Source organism: Jaculus jaculus, chromosome 23 (genome assembly GCF_020740685.1).
Source record: "Jaculus jaculus isolate mJacJac1 chromosome 23, mJacJac1.mat.Y.cur, whole genome shotgun sequence".
NCBI lineage: Eukaryota > Metazoa > Chordata > Mammalia > Rodentia > Dipodidae > Jaculus > Jaculus jaculus.
In genome coordinates this window covers 4,943,486-4,961,737 of record NC_059124.1, presented here as the reverse complement: position 1 = coordinate 4,961,737, position 18,252 = coordinate 4,943,486, and the positions used below count along the sequence as shown (strand labels likewise).

At 44.1% G+C, this 18,252-nt stretch overlaps 1 protein-coding gene across 1 annotated transcript; it reads right to left on the bottom strand.

Annotated features, from left to right (window-relative positions):
• Positions 1–254: 254 nt before the first annotated feature.
• LOC123456481 (C-type lectin domain family 2 member F-like) lies at positions 255–10,655 on the bottom strand. Its single transcript, XM_045139794.1, has 5 exons — positions 10,553–10,655; positions 9,888–9,974; positions 5,836–5,945; positions 4,875–4,981; positions 255–369 (listed from the first exon to the last, which is right to left on the bottom strand). The coding sequence occupies exons 1-5, from the start codon at positions 10,653–10,655 to the stop codon at positions 255–257; spliced, it is 522 nt and encodes a 173-aa protein (XP_044995729.1).
• Between the last annotated feature and the right edge of the window lie 7,597 nt (positions 10,656–18,252).

Sequence of the window (18,252 nt, the reverse complement as noted above, 5' to 3'; positions counted from 1 at the left end):
ACCATGCCCGGTCCATACCTTTTTTTTTTTTTTTTTTTTGATGTAGGGTCTCACGTTAGCCCAGGCTGACCTGGAATTCACTATGTAGTCCCAGGCTGGCCTCAAACTCACAGCGATCCTCCTACCTCTGCATCCTGAGTGCTGGGATTAAAGCTGTGTGCCACCATGCCTGACAAAATATATCTTTTTCAATAAAGATTAAAACTGCATAAAACAGGATAGTCTTACTTTTATTTTCTGTATGGAAGAAATTTTTAAGGGCAGTATCTTAACCTGCTGCAAATGAATTTTTTTAAATCAAGATAATTAGCACTGTCTAATCCTTTTTGATGTGTGAAGGCGCAGTCACCATGGTCTGGCACGTGGTACCTGGAACAAAACAGAGCGTCATTTTCATTTACTGGGCCACATGGAAAACATAACCAGGCTTAACTTCAAAGAATGAGCGCAGACTTTGGTGATCGTGTCTCAAATGTGCAGCGTGGCCGGGCGTGGTGGCACACGCCTTTAAGCCCAGCACTCGGGAGGCAGAGGTAGGAGGATCGCCGTGAGTTTGAGGCCACCCTGAGACTCCATAGTGAATTCCAGGTCAGCCTGGGCTAGAGTGAGACCCTACCTTGGAAAAAAAAAAAACACACACACACACACACACACACACACTAAAAACCAAATCAAATGTGCAGCGTGGAAGAAGCAGAGGCGAGACGCGGGGCCCTTTCAGTTCTCTTATCGGTCCGCAGACTTCATGCTGGACATTGCTGGTAGGAAGGACGCTGTGTGACTCCTCCACCTTCCCAGCACAGCCTTGGCATCGTATGCTGTCAACAATGTAGAAAGTATTGTAAACTCCAGTGGGAGGGACTGAGTTCTTCTGTTAATGTTTCAGAATGAAAATGGATAAATCCACTTACTTCAGCATTTAAGAGTGGAGTAGAGGGAGAGTGTAACTGACATTTCAGTGACCACTGTTCATATGCTATATTACCGGCTTATCTCTGTGCTCAAATGAAGAATAAGGGCTCATTGTGCAACCGCCGATATAGTGAGATGTCCTTACTCGACAGATTGACGTGATGCATGTTAGGAGTCGCATGCAGAGTAGCTAGGAAGCGTTGTCTAAATTGATATTTCAGGTCACATAAAAACATATGAGGGGGGCTGGAGGGATGGCTTAATGGTTAAGGCATTTGCCTGCAAAGCCAAAGGACCCAGGTTCAATTCCTAGGGACCCATGTTAGCCAGATGCTCAAGGGGGTGCACGTGTCTGGAATTTGTTTGCAGTGCCTGGAGGCCCTGGCGGGCCCATTCATTCATTCATTCATTCATTCTCTCTCTCTCTCTCCCTCTTTCTCTGTCAAATAAATAAATAAATACATATAAAAAGTACTTAAAAAAATAGAGCTGGCTGTGGTGGCACACGCCTTTAAGCCCAGCACTCGGGAGGCAGAGGTAGGAGGATCACCATGAGTTCGAGGCCACCCTGAGACTCCATAGTGAATTCCAGGTCGGCCTGAGCCAGAGTGAGACCCTACCTCGAGAAAAAAACAAACAAAAAAAAAATTCATTAAAGATTGAAAAATAAACATATGAGATGGAGATATGGCTTAGCAGTTAAGGCACTTGCCTGCAAAGCCTAGGGACCCATGTTTGACTCCCCAGGTCTCACATAAGCCAGATGCACAAGGTGACGCATGCACAATGTCACACATGTGCACAAGGTGGCGCACGCGTCTGGAGGCGGATTACAGTGGCTGCGAGCGTTCTCTCATGAAAAGGCCAGTTCGCTGGGCTTTCCCCTCACTAACAGAGCACGTGAAATTGAAAATTCAAAATAAGACAAAGACAGAATGGTGAGTCTTGACGAATTTCTGAGTATTTTGTAATAAAAATGATTTCAACAGCACACTTCATGTTTCGGGCAACATGGAGACGCTGCTGCGCACTGTGCGGTCTCAGAGGACGCAACGCCTTCGGACGTCCATCCTGCCCTCTCCCCAGACGCACGTGCAGCGTCATCTACTCCTTAGTCCTGAGGGAATTGGCTCCAGAATGACCACAGTGCCCACACACAATAGTGTAGCATTTGCATGTCACCTACGTGCACCCTCCCACCGGCTATAAGTTGTCCCTGAGCAACTTCTGTGACCCAATGTAGCTGTGGGTGAACAGCTGCTCGGCGATCTTGCTCAGGCAGTAATGACAAGAAAAGAAAAGTTGGGCCTGGTCAGTGCAGACATGATTTGTGTAAGCGTGGACGTTTTCTATCTGGGGCTGGTTGAGTTCACACAGACGGAGATGACCAGCTCTGTTTCCCATTTCCCATGCTTATCCAGTTCTGTGGGTCAATGGAAAACTCACCAGCTACTGTGGCCATTCCAAATGAGGAAGCCCTAATTCTAGGAAACATAGCTGTATTTGGAAAGAAGGCTTTGGTGGTTGTTGTTGTTTTGAGGTAGTCTTTTGCTCTAGCCCAGGATGAGCTGGAATTCACGATGTAATCTCAGGGTGGCCTTGAACTCACAGCAATCCTCCTACCTCTACCTCCTGAGTGCTGGGATTAAAGGCGTGCATCACCACTGCCCAGCTGGAAGGAAGGTTTTATTATTATTATTTTTGTTTTATTTTTATTTATTTATTTGAGAGAGAGAGAGGGAGAGAGAAAGAATGGGTGTGCCAGGGCCTCCAGCCACTGAAAATGAACTCCAGATGTGTGCGCCCCCTTGTACATCTGTCTAACGTGGGTCCTGGGGAATAGAGCCTCGAACCGGGGTCCTTAGGCTTCACAGGCAAGCACTTAACCGCCAAGCCATCTCTCCACCTTAGAAAGAAGGTTTTAAAAGGGATGACTAGTGAGTTATTTTATAAAATTGATCTTAATAGTTTCATTGTATAGTTCTCCTCTGCCACCTGAATGCTGGCGTTGCAGACTCACTACCATCCCTGGCTGAAAATGAAACCTTTGGGCAGCCCCTAATCCAATATGCTTCACTATTATTGTGTGTGTATGTGTGTGTGCGCTTTGCATTGCTATGCCAATGTTCTGTTTGCTCTCACTAAGCTACATTCCCCCGGCTGGATCTTTTCTGTTTTTTCTTAGGCATATGCATATGGTGTGCATCCATATTTATGCAGGTCATATGTGTGTGCATGTATGAATGAACGTACAGGCCCGAGGTTGTTGGCATCAGATATCTTCCTCAATCACTCTCTCCATCTTAAGTTTTGAAATATCACTGAACTTGAAGCCAGCTTCGGATGTCTGGACAAGCTACCCAGGAAGCCTCGGGGATCCTCAGCAATGGCAGGACTGGCATGTGCCTTGCTTTGACCTGAATGTTGGGGGTCTGCCCACACGTGCGTCGTGGACTCCAGACCTCTGGACCTCCGGCTTGTGCTGCCAGCCTGTGCCATTTCTTACAGCGCCCCTGCCAAAGCAATGCGCCAGCTGTTTACCAGCTAATAGCTTTATTTCTCCTTCATTTTTGAAAGATAAGACTATATGAAATAGGATAAGTTGTCAAAACTTTCTCCTAAGAAGATATCGTAGAAATTGAATTTTGCACTCAGAAAGTTCAATTCATAAGCTAGAGTGCTGGCTTAGTGATTATGGAGCTTGCCTGCAAAGTCTAAGGAACCAGGTTCGATTCCCCAGTACCCACATAAGCCAGATGCACAAGGTGGCGTATACGTCTGGAGTTCCTTTGCAGTGGCTGGAGGCCTTGGTGTGCCCATTCTCTCCCTCTCTCATAAATAAATAAAAAAAAATTTAAAAAAAAGAAAGTTCAATTCATGTCATGGTTTTTCTTACATTTCTAAGTTAAAAACACAATTACTGGTAATTGTGTATTTTCAACCTAAATTTGCTACAAATAGAATGAGCACAGAAGTTTCTCTCTCTCTCTCTAAATTTAGGAAGCTCTTCTATTTGCTTGATCATGTCACATACCTGGCATAGTGTTGACTACTGTGTACCAATGCCAGTGAATGAGTCCCTGTCACGTGGAAGACATCGGCACGTGGAAGATCATGGCTTCTCTGTGAAGAACAGTGTGTCTTCTAAGAGCTCAACATACTGAATCCAGGGCAAATTCTAAACATTTCCAGAACAAGGTATGGAGTCCAAAGGCACAACTATTTCTTTAGGGTGTGGACTGCAGAGACCTTCTTGAACTTGAAATAAAAGATGCATTAGTTTGAATGCTTGGTCCCCAGTAGATTCAGGCGTTTTTACATAAAGCTTGTTTCCAGATCACTGGCTGGAGGAGGTATCCCTGGGGGAAGATCTGATTCCAGCCTAAAGGTATGCAGAGCACTTGACCTTTGCCTGAGGTCTATGCTGGTTTTTTTTTCTTTTTTTTTTTAAAATATTTATTTATTTGAGAATGAGAGAGAAAAAGAGTAGATAAATAGATAAAGAGAGAGAGAGAATGGGTGCACCCGGGCCTCCAGCCACTGCAAACAAACTCCAGATGCCTGTGCCCCCTTGTGCTTCTGGCCAGTTTGAAGATTATTTGTAGAGGTGAGGGGAATGCTGTTGGGGAAATACAGTTTAAGAAATGTGAGTGGCAGGGCTGGAGAGATGGCTTAGCGGTTAAGCGCTTGCCTGTGAAGCCAAAGGACCCCGGTTCGAGGCTCGGTTCCCCAGGTCCCACGTTAGCCAGATGCACAAGGGGGCGCACGTGTCTGGAGTTCGTTTGCAGAGGCTGGAAGCCCTGGCGTGCCCATTCTCTCTCTCTCTCTGTCTTTCTCTCTGGGTCTATCGCTCTCAAATAAAAAATAAATAAATAAATAAATAAAAAGAAACGTGAGTGGCAGCTGTTCATAGACTCAGAATTCTTACCAGTTAACACTAAATAAATCTTACAAAGGCTCACCACTGGTTCAGCGGACTTTCATCTGCCCATGTCCAGATTTTGTGTGACTTGTGTTTGTTCAGTCCAATCCAGTAAGAAGAGCCATGCAGCTGACGTATCAAAGAATCCTGTTGCAAAACAGGTGACAAGGGTCTCCCATGACATTTTCATTCCCAGTACATGAAACCTGAATGTCCTGGTCTGAGCCCATAACAATCTTGCAAGATTACTACATGTGCCGGATTATGTAATTCCTGACTTTTTTATTTGTCATTTGGTAGCCACACTCATCAGAGCAAAGAAAATAATCCTTTTAAGAGTGGAGTCGCAGCATACCAATCTTGCTCCTCATTCTGAAATATCTCTCTATTTTGATTACAGAAAAAAAAAAAGAAAGTCTTTACCTTGGCCTACAAGACCCTCATGATAAAGGACCTTCATCACTCCCACATTTTAGGCATTTTGACCACCTCTTTTCTGTTCTTGGATATTCTAGACATTCGCCTACCTTAAGGCCTGTTCTCCAGCTGTAACCTCTTCCTAGAGACCTCAATCAATTCCACGCGCTCCCTTGGCTAACTGCCTCACCTACTTTACGTGTCTTTATCTCAATGAGCTGAGACCTTGCCTGCAAGTAATCCCACTTGGAGAACCTACAAGATGCTTAAATTCATAAATTCTTGGCAAAATAACTTACTAACTTTTAACATATTTTGTGATTTTTTTTTTTTTTTTTTTACCTATTTACTAAGATCATTTTTCATTGTCCGTCTCCCCTCTCTGGTCTCTGAACTCCTGCCTCGAGGACAAAGGAGTTTGGCTGCTTTTGGTGACGAGCAGCCACGCCACATCACAACTTCTCAGTAAGATAAGCGGGACTGATATTGCAGAGGAGAAATCTAACCATTTCAATCGGATCGTCGAACTTCGCCAGAGAGCCATCGTGAGCCTTGCAGTTTTCATGCCCATTGACCTAAGTAGCTTCTTCTTCAGATTGAAAGAAGCAATTCTTTCTCACTTGCTTCCAGCCATGGGGGCATAACTTTAGATTTTCTAAGCACGTCTTGTTTCTAAAGTCATTTTTAATTTCAACTAAAAGTAATATAGTAGAGAAAAATAAAGATGGTATAAAAGGGGAAAAGTCTGCCATTCTTACAGATTTTTGACATATACAGATAAAACACATTTTATTGGCATTCAGTATTAGAGATTTAACTTTAGATATCAAATCACAGTCTGAGGTTGAGTAATAATGAGCACTGAAAGTCAGGTGCAGAGAAAGAAAGAAATGAGTAATGGAGATTGAAAATCTACACGAGACTTAAGACAGGAATAACATTTCCAGAAATTCAATATTCTCTGGGTATTTTCCCCTTCCCATTTTAATATCAATGGAATTTATTTGGCCATTTGATTTATTTCCTAAAATTTACTTTCTATGAATTTGGGGCAAGATTCATCACAAGTAAAGGACTTGTTTGTCATAGCATCAAAGAGCTGGCTCCTTGTCACTGACTTTCAGTGAGACTCATCTGTCTCCTAAGACAGCATTTCCTCAGAAGCTGAAACTGCCTTCTTTGTGGCTTTGTTAATAAGCAAAGGAAGACGAGATGGAGAAAATTGTGAAACTTTACTAGCTTTTTACAACATGTTTTCACTCCTTAACTCACTATACTAGGTAAAGTTACTTGTTAAGGAATAACCATGAGACAAATAACATCTAAGGCTTTGTTTGCCCACAGCTGGAAAAAAAAAAGTGACTGACTCATGGTAAAGTCAGTTAATGGGAGGCTACTCAAAAGAAAGACTAGAATGGCAATATGGTTTCTAGGTACATAAAACCTGATATTAAAAGCCACATAAGAAATACATATCACTGAAATGATTTGAAAATATCAACTTGAAAGTTACCTTAAAATATCAATTCAGATCAACAACTCATAAGCCAAAGGACTCAGGTTCAATTCCCCAGGACCCAGGTAAGCAAGCTGCACAAGGTGGCACGTGGGTCTGGAGTTTGTTTGCGGCAGCAGATGGTCCTGGTGTGCCCATTCCCTCCCTCCCTCTCCCCCATTCTCTCTCTCACTCTCAAATAAATAAAATAAAAATTAAAAATTAATTAAAAAACCAAATTCATCAAAAAAAGATTTTTATTCCCCAAACTGTTAATGTTGAGATATTTATCTATCAGGTAGATAGGTGATTTAATAAAAAAGAACTTGCTGGAAAAAGGAATGGATTCGGTGGTTGGGGCACGGGCTGACAAGACAGGGTGCTGGGAGGGGATTTTGACCAAAAAGCATTATATATACATGTAAGAGTTGTCAGTGAGGGAAGAATCAAACCCAGAGCGAGGTCCCAGACGGGAGATGCAGCTTTGGGGTGATGAGTATTGATGTGATCTGGTTCTGAGTAACGAATAGTAGCAGGGTTAGGTCCTACAGAGACCTGATCAAGGACTGAGCCCAAAGTCAGTTCACTGTAAAAAGAACAACAACAACAAAAAACAGGAAGCAAGTGATGGGAGTGTGGACGCATGAGGAGCCAGTGCTTAGGAAGAATGGGTGTGGTTGCGTAAGGTGGAGACCCTCAGATTAGCCCTATTGATGCGCTTGGTAAACCGAACGTGGAAGTGGAAACCGGATCAGCGTAGTTTTAATAGAAATGAGCAAGGGTTTGTGGCGGGGTTCCAAAGTAGAGCAAATGCTTAACGGGAGCAACACCAAATAGCCTCACAGAAAACTACCCGCCACCAAGCAACAACCTGGCCGCTTGGCATAGGGGTGTCTCTCTTTGTGGCATAGCACGTGCTCTGCAAGGGCGAGGCCCTGAAAAGAAGGGAGGAAGGGAGGGAAGGATGAATATAGAAAATAGGGGGCTGGAGAGATGGCTTAGCGGTTAAGCGCTTGCCTGTGAAGCCTAATGACCCCGGTTCGAGGCTCGGTTCCCCAGGTCCCACGTTAGCCAGATGCACAAGGGGGTGCACGCGTCTGGAGTTCGTTTGCAGAGGCTGGAAGCCCTGGCGCGCCCATTCTCTCTCTCTGCCTCTACCTGTCTTTCTCTCTGTGTCTGTCGCTCTCAAATAAATAAATAAATAATTAAAAAAAAAAAAGAAAATAGGCAGCAAAGAAAACACTTTGATATGGTTCCCATATTTTTTTTGGGGGGGGGGGTTCAAGGTAGGGTCTCACTCTAGTGCAGGCTGACCTGGAATTCACTATGGAGTCTCAGGGTGGCCTTGAACTCACGGCGATCCTCCTACTTCTGCCTCCTGAGTGCTGGGATTAAAGGCGTGCGCCACCGCATTAAGTAGAGTAGTGGAAAGGAGGTCTGGGGTTTCCAGAGCTTTCTGTTTGTTTCTGTCTCATGTAACACTGGGGCTACATCGATATGATCATATTACATTGTGCTAAAAGATGGTTTGGATGAGCATGAAATGGCTGGTGTGTGGGAGAGAAGACGGTTTGTTGTGGGGTAGCACTCCATCGTCAGTGCCAGGACCCCACACACTGCGGTGAGTGTGGTGACGGACTATGTAGAAGCTTTCATTAGAATAAGTTGGAATCCAGGTGAAAAACACTCACCTATGGGAGTGAGATAACCCGCTCTGTAAATGCCTTATTTATCTACCTGTCCTCACTCTGCATTTGACCCACGTCATCATTACAATTGGTGTGATTCTCTAACATGTATGTTCTTTTTTTTTTTTTTTTTTTGGGTTTTTCGAGGTAGGCTGTCACTCTAGCTCAGCTCAGGCTGACCTGGAATTCACTCTGTAATCTTAGAGTGGCCTTGAACTCATGGTGATTCTCTTATCTCTGCCTCCCAAGTGCTGGGATTAAAGGCATAAACTACCATGCCCGGCTAACATGTATCTTCTACCATACTCTTTCATAAGTGCCTAAGTGACTTTAAGAACTGCACATATACCTGTCTTTTCTCTTTAGAATATTTACTTTATTGAGCCGGGTGTGGTGGCGCACACCTTTAATCCCAGCACTCAGGAGGCAGAGGTAGGAGGATCGCCATGAGTTTGAGGCCACCCTGAGACTACAAAGTGAATTCCAGGACAGCCTGAGCTAGAGTGAGACCCTACCTCAAAAAAACAAAAAACAAACAAAAAGAAAAGAATATTTCCTTTCCTACCACTTTGAATTGCACATACCTCTGTGTGGCAACAAATCTCCCTCCTAGAACCATTTGCTTATATGTTTGTGTGGTAGTTTAAATGCACATCCCTCACGGTCTTGGGTACATTTTGATTAAGGTTAAGCTTCCTGCTTAGGTCTCTAGCAGCCTGCTGAAAGAAGTGTCACTGGGAGAAGATCCTGGGGTCCAGCCTTAAATTGCGTTTGGGGGTGGGTCTTCACTCCCGCCCAAGGGTGTGCATGGGCAGCAGTTTGGGGTCTGGCTGTGCATGCTTGAGGTGCTGCTGTGTGGTGGTTTTCCTCTCTCTGCTTGGATCTATGAAAAGGAGCCAGCGTCTCCCGCCATGGGTGGAACTTCCGCTGGATCTGTAAGCCTGAGATAAACCAGTTCCTGCCATAAACCGTGTCTAGTTGGATGTTTCTCCCAGCAAGGTAGAGCTGACACCACTTTGCTTCAGTAATTAAACCCCTTCCTGCCAAAAAATCTCATCTTTCTCTCCTGAATGAGCAGCAGGCGGAACTCTGAACTCAACAGACAGGCACTTTGTCTTTTTTTTTTTTAAGAGCAGCGTAAAGCTCTCTGGCTTGGAGAATACCCTTTTCCAAATGTTCAAAGCCAGGGAAAGGTCGAATAGGCACTAGCGGCAGATAATAATGCAAACAATCAATCTATGTGTATATCTCTATCTATCTATCTATATTTGCTTTTTCGAGGTAGGGTCTTACTCTAGCCCAGGCTGGCCTGGAATTCACTATATAGTCTCAGGGTGGCCTTGAACTCACGGTGATTCTCCTACCTCTGCCTCCCGAGTGCTGGGATTAACGACGCACTCCAGCACACCCGGCCAATCAGTATATATTTCTTTATTAGTGATAGTTCATTTACACTTATGGAGAAATTGTACAGTCTCCCAAAGAATTAAAATGAGGCCTCCACAAACCAAAGTCCAGATGACTATCATTTTCCTTGCCACTGTATATACAGGAAGAAACACACATAATTCATTATCTTCTAGCGACAAACACATGACAATCTCAAGTAAGGTTCACTCTCTCTCCATAACTTCTGTGTCCTTCTTCGCATAGCCAGTAGTTAATCGGTTAGGGACAGGAAAAAGAGCGGTTTCTAAGATCTAACCTTGCAATAGCAGTAATTCATTCTTCCGCTCTGCTTCCTGAACTTTAAAAAAACCAAAGCTTTTTTATTTTTTTTTTTAAATGAAAAACTGTTTTCCAAGCAGGAGAAATCCAGCGGAGATGAGGTGTATCGCTATTCATTTATTTATTTTATTTTACTTTTTAAAAATTTATGTATTTATTTATTTATTATTAACATTTTCCATGGTTATAAAAAAATATCGCATGGTAATACCCTCCCTCCTCCCCCTATTTTATTTTACTTTAAGCTTTTGATTCATTGAAGAGGACTTCGCTTTGGGGCCCATGTGGAAGATGCAACCTCCCACCACCCCCCAACACACACCCCCTGGCAGGCTGGGGGAGGGGTGCGGGCGATGAGCAAGGGCTGGGCATCGCCTGGCTGTCACCCACTTACGAGCGGGCTGTGCCTGGACTGCACGATCATTGCCTCGCTTTTCAAGTCAGCCTCGTCTTCCTTCTCCTGCAGCTCTCCAGGAGAGGGCGCTTCCAGCATCACGGTCCTGGGCATCAATGGAGAACTCACGGTTGGTTGCATTTGTTGGCTGCAGATTGGCACCGCAGGATGGGTTTGCAGCGCGCCGGCCAGGCCTGGGGTCTAACAGTTGGCGCAGCGCCCCGCCCAATGGCCCCAGGCAGCTCCGGATTGGCTGGAGACCACTGACTGGCACCTCCTGGAGCCAATCAGAAGCCCCACCCTCCCTTTCCAGCTCCTGCCAAAAAAAACCTCAAAGGTGGGCACCCTGGGTAACATCTGCCTACTCCATACTCTGCGCTGTGCAGTCTAAGGGCTCGCTGGCTGATCATCCCCACCCTCTTTGTTCTCTTAATGCTTTTCTGTTCGTTTTTAAACAACTTCGAATTTCACTTGCATACTGCCTAGTAGAATTTGGCAAAGTAAGCCCATTGCTTGTTATGTTTTCACAGTGACTGAACGAAGGCATGTTTGTGTACAGGTGTGCCAGGCAGTATTCACTCTGCATAGCCACACATAATGACAGAAACCGTGCACGACGGAATCATGCCTAGTGATTTTAATCAAATGAATTATAAGCTTTTTTTTTTTTTTTTTTGCCTTTCATTTCCACCCCTACTCCCAAACACTGGAAACTGTTACTACTCAATGCAAAGGTATACAGAAAGTTAACAACCAGGGCAACTAGTATATTAAATACGGAGTCAATTGCGATTAATCATTAGAAACATTGCAAATAAGGTGTTTTGGATGTGGCATCTTGTAAAAGGGCTACGAGATAATGAAGCTCTGAGTGAAAGTCTATAGAACCCCCCCAAAATGAAGGGGAACCACAGCAGGAAGCAAATTGCAGACTGAAAAGTTGACTTCTGCAAGGCCATAAACCACCCTGCAGGAGAGAGTGAAAGGGCAGCCCTGTCTGTGATTTGTTGATCCCCCTCCCCCAAGAGACTGCAGAAAGGCAGAAATTTCAGGGTTGTTTTCTTTTTAAATCTAGTAGAGCTGGTGTTTCTAAACATTTCATGAACTATTTCATAAGGAAAAAATTTTCCCAATTACTCAGAATGTGCCACTTGCTTTAAAGCTTCGGGTCGTTGTATATACCATGTTCATTTCCATCTTCTTCATGCTTTTGCAGTACTGGGCTTTGAGATGAGTTACATCAGAATGAATGTTTAAATACTTTTGGAAAAAAATATAATTAGTAGCTACATCTTATGAGATTTGGAATCCAATTCCTTGAGGTGCAGAAACCAAATCTATGAGATAGAATCATCTAGCAGGGCCCAGAGTAGCCAGTGGCAAGGAGTTGAACATGGTCTACAGCACAGTTGTTGCCGACTTTCCCCTAATTGGTCTCTGACCCAAGTGCTGCGACGCAGAATTGGGTGGGGGAAGCTGAATCCCCCCCCCCCCATATCTGCAGTTTCTTTGAGAAATAAGGAATGACAGAGACTGTTTCTACCACGCCCAGTGTTCTGGTCTATAATAAATACACAGGCTTCAGCTCTTTGTCTTGTGGTGGTAGCCTGGCTTAGAACCTTATACGGTGGGGGGTTGTCTTTCCAGCAAACTAATTTTGCAGAAACCTAGGAAGCTGTGTGCTTTACAACTCAGATGTTACCTAAAGCTCCATGTGTTAAAAGCTTGGGCCCTGGGGTTGGGGGAGGGTTGTTACTGGGAGGCAGTGGACGCTGTGAGAAGTGAGGTATTTGGGAGGCTTTTGGGGGAGGTGCCCTTGAAGAGGACTGTAGGATTGCAGTCTTTTCCTCTCTTTGTGTTTCTTTTTTTTTTTTTTTAAATATTTTTATGTTCATTTTTACTTATTTATTTGAGAGTGACAGAGACAGAGAAAGAGACAGAAAGAGAGAGAGAGAGAGAGAATGGGCGCACCAGGGCCTCCAGCCACTGCAAACAAACTCCAGACGTGTGCGCCCCCTAGTGCATCTGGCTAACGTGGGTCCTGGGGAATCGAGCCTCGAACCGGGGTCCTTAGGCTTCACAGGCAAGCACTTAACCGCTAAGCCATCTCTCCAGCCCTCTTTGTGTTTCTTGGTTGTGAAGTGAGTGACCACACCATGTCACCATCGCGAGTTGTGTTTCTTGGTTATGAAGTGAGTGAGCATGTCATCATGACGAGTTGTGTTTCTTGGTTGTGAAGTGAGTGACCATCTCATCATGACAAGTTGCCTCATCACAAGCCCCAAACCATGGTGTCAACCCAGTGAGGGACTGAAACCTTCAAAATTGACCAAAAAAAGACGGGGGGGGGGGGGGGGCTTTTGAACTTGGCTGACAGATCCTGAGGTTTAGAACTCCAAACCCCGAGAACTAAAAACTTATGGTTCCAGGTCTTAGAAGCTAGATGCTGAAGTTGGAGGCTCGCTGCCTGGCAATTCCGAGACTCAGCAGCTGGGAAGTCCGTGTATGCTGTGTAGATACAGGAGCTAGCAATGCAGCAGGCTGCGGCGCCTTTGTAGCTATGGCCCCAGGGGCTGGACCTCCAATGGCTGGAGTTAGAACGCTGGCACCTAGGGTGTCGGCACCCTTGGCCCTTAAGCCTATGCAGCATCCTGGATGTCTTCTGGTGACCAGGCCTGTGGCCTCTCATCTCTGGTTCTCCCAGCCTCTGTCTGGCCTTCACCTCTGCTCATTGCTATCTCTTTACTCCAGTCCTCTTGGGAGCTCCTCACTTCTGCTCTCTGACATGGCAGCCACCAAGTGGCGGCTGCTACCAGTCTCTACTGCCTCTTCATTTTACCAGCTCAGCTCACTCTAGTTATAATAGAAACTGAAAGTGTGCAAAGACCACTGGAAAGAAGGTTTTTTTGTTTTTTAAGCCTAATCTGTAGCACCAGGGAGTAAATGCAGGAGGGTAATAACCAGCTGACTCAAAAGTGAGCTGAGGGGCTGGAGAGATAGCTTAGCAGTTAAGGCGCTTGCCTGCAAAAGGACCCAGGTTCAACTCCCTATATCCATGTAAGCCAATGCACAAGGTGGTGCATGCGTCTGGAGTTCATTTGCAGTACTGAAGGCCCGGCTTTCTCTCTTTCTCTCTCTGTCTAGAAAACAAAAAAATGAGATTTTTTTTTTAAGTGAGATTTTTCCAGCTCAGTGAGGAACATCATTGGAGTTTTGATAGGAATGGCATTGAATCTGTAGGTCATTTTTGGCAAGATAGCCATTTTCATAATGTTTCTTCTGCCCATGCTGGAGCATAGAAGTTCTTCCTATCATGTAACATCCTCTCTGATTTCGTTTTTTAGTGTCTCAAAGCAAACTAGTACAGCCGTTATGGAAATCAATATGGGACTATCTCAAAAAAAGTTAGAAGTAGAACTCCTATACAACCCAGTGGTGCCATTCCGGGGCACATACCCTAAGGATTCCACAATCTACTGCAGAGATACTTGTACATCCATGCTTATTGCAGTTAAGAACTGGAGCCAGGGCTGGAGAGATGGCTTAGTGGTTAAGTACTTGCCTGTGAAGTCTAAGGGCCCTGGTTCGAGGCTCAATTCCCCAGGACCCACTTAAGTCAGATGCACAAGGGGGTGCACACATCTGGAGTTTGTTTGTAGTAGCTGGTAACCCTGGTCCACCCATTCTCTCTCTCTCTCCCCTCTTTCTCTCTCTGTCTGTCACTCTCAAATAAATAAATAAATAATAATTAAAGAAAAAAAGAATTGGAGCCAGCAGGGAATTTTGCAGAAGAGGGGGTGGAATGATTGTTAGAGCCACAAGTTGGGTCATTTGGCACAGAGACGTTGTCTCTCTGCCTTAACTGACTGTTGCCCCCACATTGCATGACCCACAATCCCCATGGGGATGACCTGCATCCCCAACGACGAGGGTCCCTTTGGAAAAGGGGCAAGGAGGAGGAGGGAAAGGATGCTACCAACATGTGTTGTTTACATAGTAAGTATGTTCATAACTGATAAAAATCAATTTTAAAGAAAAGAACTGGAGCCAGCTTAGGTGCCCATCAACAGTTACTGAAAATGTGGTAAATATGAAATATGATGAAAGACCAAATGAATTCTAGTTAGCAATGGAATTCTAGTTAGCAGTATGGAAATTATGAAATTTGCAGGAAAATGGATGTATCTGGAAGAATCATATTAAGTGAAATGTCTCCAACAGAAAGAACATGAGGCATACGTGGGCCTTTGCTTGTAGAACTGTACCCAAAAGCAACCTTGAAAATCAGGAGAGGAGAAGATACTGGAGGGTGTGGCAGGGGAACTAGGGAGGAGAAGGGGGTGAGGATGGCAAGGAACTAGGAATCATCAAAAACAAATTGTGTTTGAAAACGCTAGCGTAAATGATACCTAAGCCTTGGTATGCCATAAATAAATAAATGAACCCTGCATAAAGCTGCTATGTCTAAACATACTTTTAATTTTTTTCTTTATAATATGGAGATTTATAAATTAGGGAGAGATAGAAACAAGGGAGGCGAGGAGGGAAGGAGGAAAGGAAGGAAGGGAGCGATGGATGGAAGAAGAGTGGGAAGAAAGAAGGAAGGGAAGAGAGGAGGGAAGGAAGGAATGAAGGGATAGAGGAAAGGAAGGGTCAAATGAAGGAGAGCAGAAGAAAGGAAAGGAGGGAAGGAGGGAAGAATAGAGGAACCACCATAATGAGCATCATAAGATGTAAAATAAAAGTCAGAAGCTTTGGTCTTTCATCATAGCTTTACAGCCAAAAATCTCTCTCTCTTTTCAAAATTAATCCTTTCAGTTAGGCGTGGTGGCACACGCCTTTGTTCCCAGCACTCGGGAGACAGAGTTGGGAGGATCGCCAAGAGTTCGAGGCCACCCTGAGACTCCATAGTGAATTCAGGTCAGCCTGGGCCACAGCAAGATGCTACCTTAAAAACAAACAAACAAACAACAACAACAAACCCCCCCAAAATAATCATGTCAAAACCCCCCACAAAATCCTGTGTCTGATATCACCTTCCCTATTGAGGTTCCCTCTTTTGTATCAGTTTGTATGACCTCTCCCATTCTTTATGATATCTAGTACCACAGATTTAACTTTTATATTGTTAATTATCTCTACTTGATGACTTTTCCTGTCTCACTTAGGAACGCCTTCCCTACTTAAAAATAAATAAGTCCACTCATGTGTATTAGTTTTTACAATGTGAGTGTTTTAAGTCCCCCTTTTTGGGTGCGGGATGCAAGGTAGGGTCTCACTCCATCCCAGGCTGACCTGGAATTCACTGTGTCATCTCAGGCTGGCCTCAAACTCACAGCTGTCCTCCCATCTCAGCCTCCTGAGGGCTGAAATTAAAGGAGTGTGCCTCCATACTCGGGAGAGAGGGAAAATTGGTATGTCAGGGCCTCTGGCTGCTGCAAACAGATGCATGTGCCATTTTGTGTACCTGGCTTTACATGGGAACTGGGGAATTGAACTTGGGTCATTAGGCTTTACGGGCAAGTGCCTGAACCTCTGAGCCATCTCTCCAGCCTGGGGTGTTTTGATCTACACAGGAGGAGCAAAAAGGCTAATGATTTTTTTTCCATTAGGAAAAGCATAAAGAGCTACCTTCCACTCACCTCCTTCTTCCCTTCTTTCCGTTTCTCCCTGAAATAGCCACGATTTCTGGCCAAGTTTCAACTCTTCCACTTGACATCTGTATGGTGTCAGTTGGGAACCTATTTATAATTCACTTCCCCAGCTATAACAATGATAATGATAACATCTGCCTTAAAAGGGTATAAAGATGAAATCAGCATTAGAGAACTATGTAGAATTAGACAGAAAGTGTATGTTTAAATACTGTTGTCTTTAAATTTTGCTGACAGTCTATTTCGCTATTTTATTGAGAAGTAATTATTGCACCACCTTATGGGGCCCAGGGTGATGCTTTAGCACATTTATAAATATTACAATGAAGATCTCTAGGTACCTAAGCCTTTCATATATCAACTGTTTATTACTTCTTTTAATGAAGACATTCAAAATTTTCTCTTGTAATTATTTTTTGGGAGGTTTTTTTTTGAGGTAGGGTCTTACTCTAGCTACCCAGGCTAACCTGCAGTCTGTAGCTTCAGGCTGGTCTTGAACTCACAGTGATCCTCTTACCTCTGCCTCCCAAGTGCTGGGTTGAAGGTGTGCGCCACCACACCTGGCTCTTGTCATTGTTTTGAATTGCAGTCTGTAATCACTTTATAAAGTATCAGCAGAAGTACCTACTTTTAGTCTCAAAATTCATAAAGAAAAAAACACAGGGTCTTGGATCCCCAAAAGTGTCCTCAACAACAACAGCAACAACAAATACTTCTGGAGGCATCACTATACCTGATTTTAAGATATACTACAAAGCCATACTAACAAAAACAGCATGGTACTGGGACAAAACAGGTACATATATCAATCAAATAGAATAAAACATCCAGGTATTAATTCAAGCAATTAAAACTACTTCATATTTGACAAAGGGGCCAAAATGCAAACTGGAGACAAGTGGCGCTGGAGACATTGGATAAACTCCTGTAGAAGAATGAAATCAGACCCACTTCTCTCACCCTGCACAAAAGTCAAGGTCTAATTAGCTTAAGTACCTCAATATAATACCTGAAACTCTAAAACAACAAGGACAACTAAGAAGAAATCTCCATGATATCGGCATAAGGAAAAACTTCCTGAATACGATCCCAGTAGCCCAAGCAGTTAGACAAATAACCACTGGGACCACATGAAACTTAAAAGCTACGGTACAAATAAAGAAAACATCCACAGAGTCTACAGACAACCCACAGATTGGGAGAAAACTCCATCAAGTCTACTTCTGACATAGGACTAATATCTAGAATCTACAAAAAAAAATTCAAAAACTAAGCAATAGGGCCAGGAGAGATGGCTCGGCAATTAGGTTCCTTGCTTGTAAATCTTGACAGCCTGGGTTTGATTCCTCAGTACCCATGGAAAGCCAGGTGCACAAAGTGGCTCATGTGTCTGGAATTTATTTGCGGTAGTAAAAGGCCCTGGCATGTCCATTCTCTCTCATTCTCCTCCTCTCTTTCTCTCTCCTGACAAACAAAAAGTTTAAAAACTTAGGCAATAAAAAAAAATCAAATAATCCAATAAAAGTGGGGTAGAGATATGATCAGAGAATTCTTTTTTTTGTTTATTTTATTTATTTATTTGAGAGCAACAGACAGAGAGAAAGAGGCAGAGAGAGAGAGAGAATGGGTGCGCCAGGGCTTCCAGCCACTGCAAATGAACGCCAGACGCATGCGCCCCCTTGTGTATCTGGCTAACGTGGGACCTGGGGAACCGAGCCTCGAACCGGGGTCCTTAGGCTTCACAGGCAAGTGTTTAACCACTAAGCCATCTCTCCAGCCCCAGAGAATTCTTAAAACAAGAAAAACAAATGGTTAATTCACACTTAAAGTGATGTTCAACATCTGTATTCATCAGAGAAGTGCAAATAAAAACGACTTTGAGATTTCTTCTCACTCCTGTGAGGATGACACTCACCAAAACTTCGAATGGACCAAGCATGGTGGCTCCACGCCTTTAATCCTAGCAGCTGGCAGGCAGAGGTAGGAGGATCACAGTAAGTTCAAGGCCACCCTGAGACTCCATACTGAATTCCAGGTCAACC

What these genes read in the sequence shown, in the direction of transcription:
- LOC123456481 (XM_045139794.1), bottom strand. Translation starts at nt 10,655, where the DNA reads ATGCTGGAAGCGCCCTCTCCTGGAGAGCTGCAGGAGAAGGAAGACGAG. An exon ending in TGTACAATTTCTCCATAAGT is followed by an intron (nt 5,946 to 9,887) that starts GTAAATGAACTA and finishes TATTACTTTTAG; the next exon opens with TTGAAATTAAAAATGACTTT. An exon ending in GAAAGTCCGCTGAACCAGTG is followed by an intron (nt 370 to 4,874) that starts GTGAGCCTTTGT and finishes GTTTTGTTCCAG; the next exon opens with GTACCACGTGCCAGACCATG.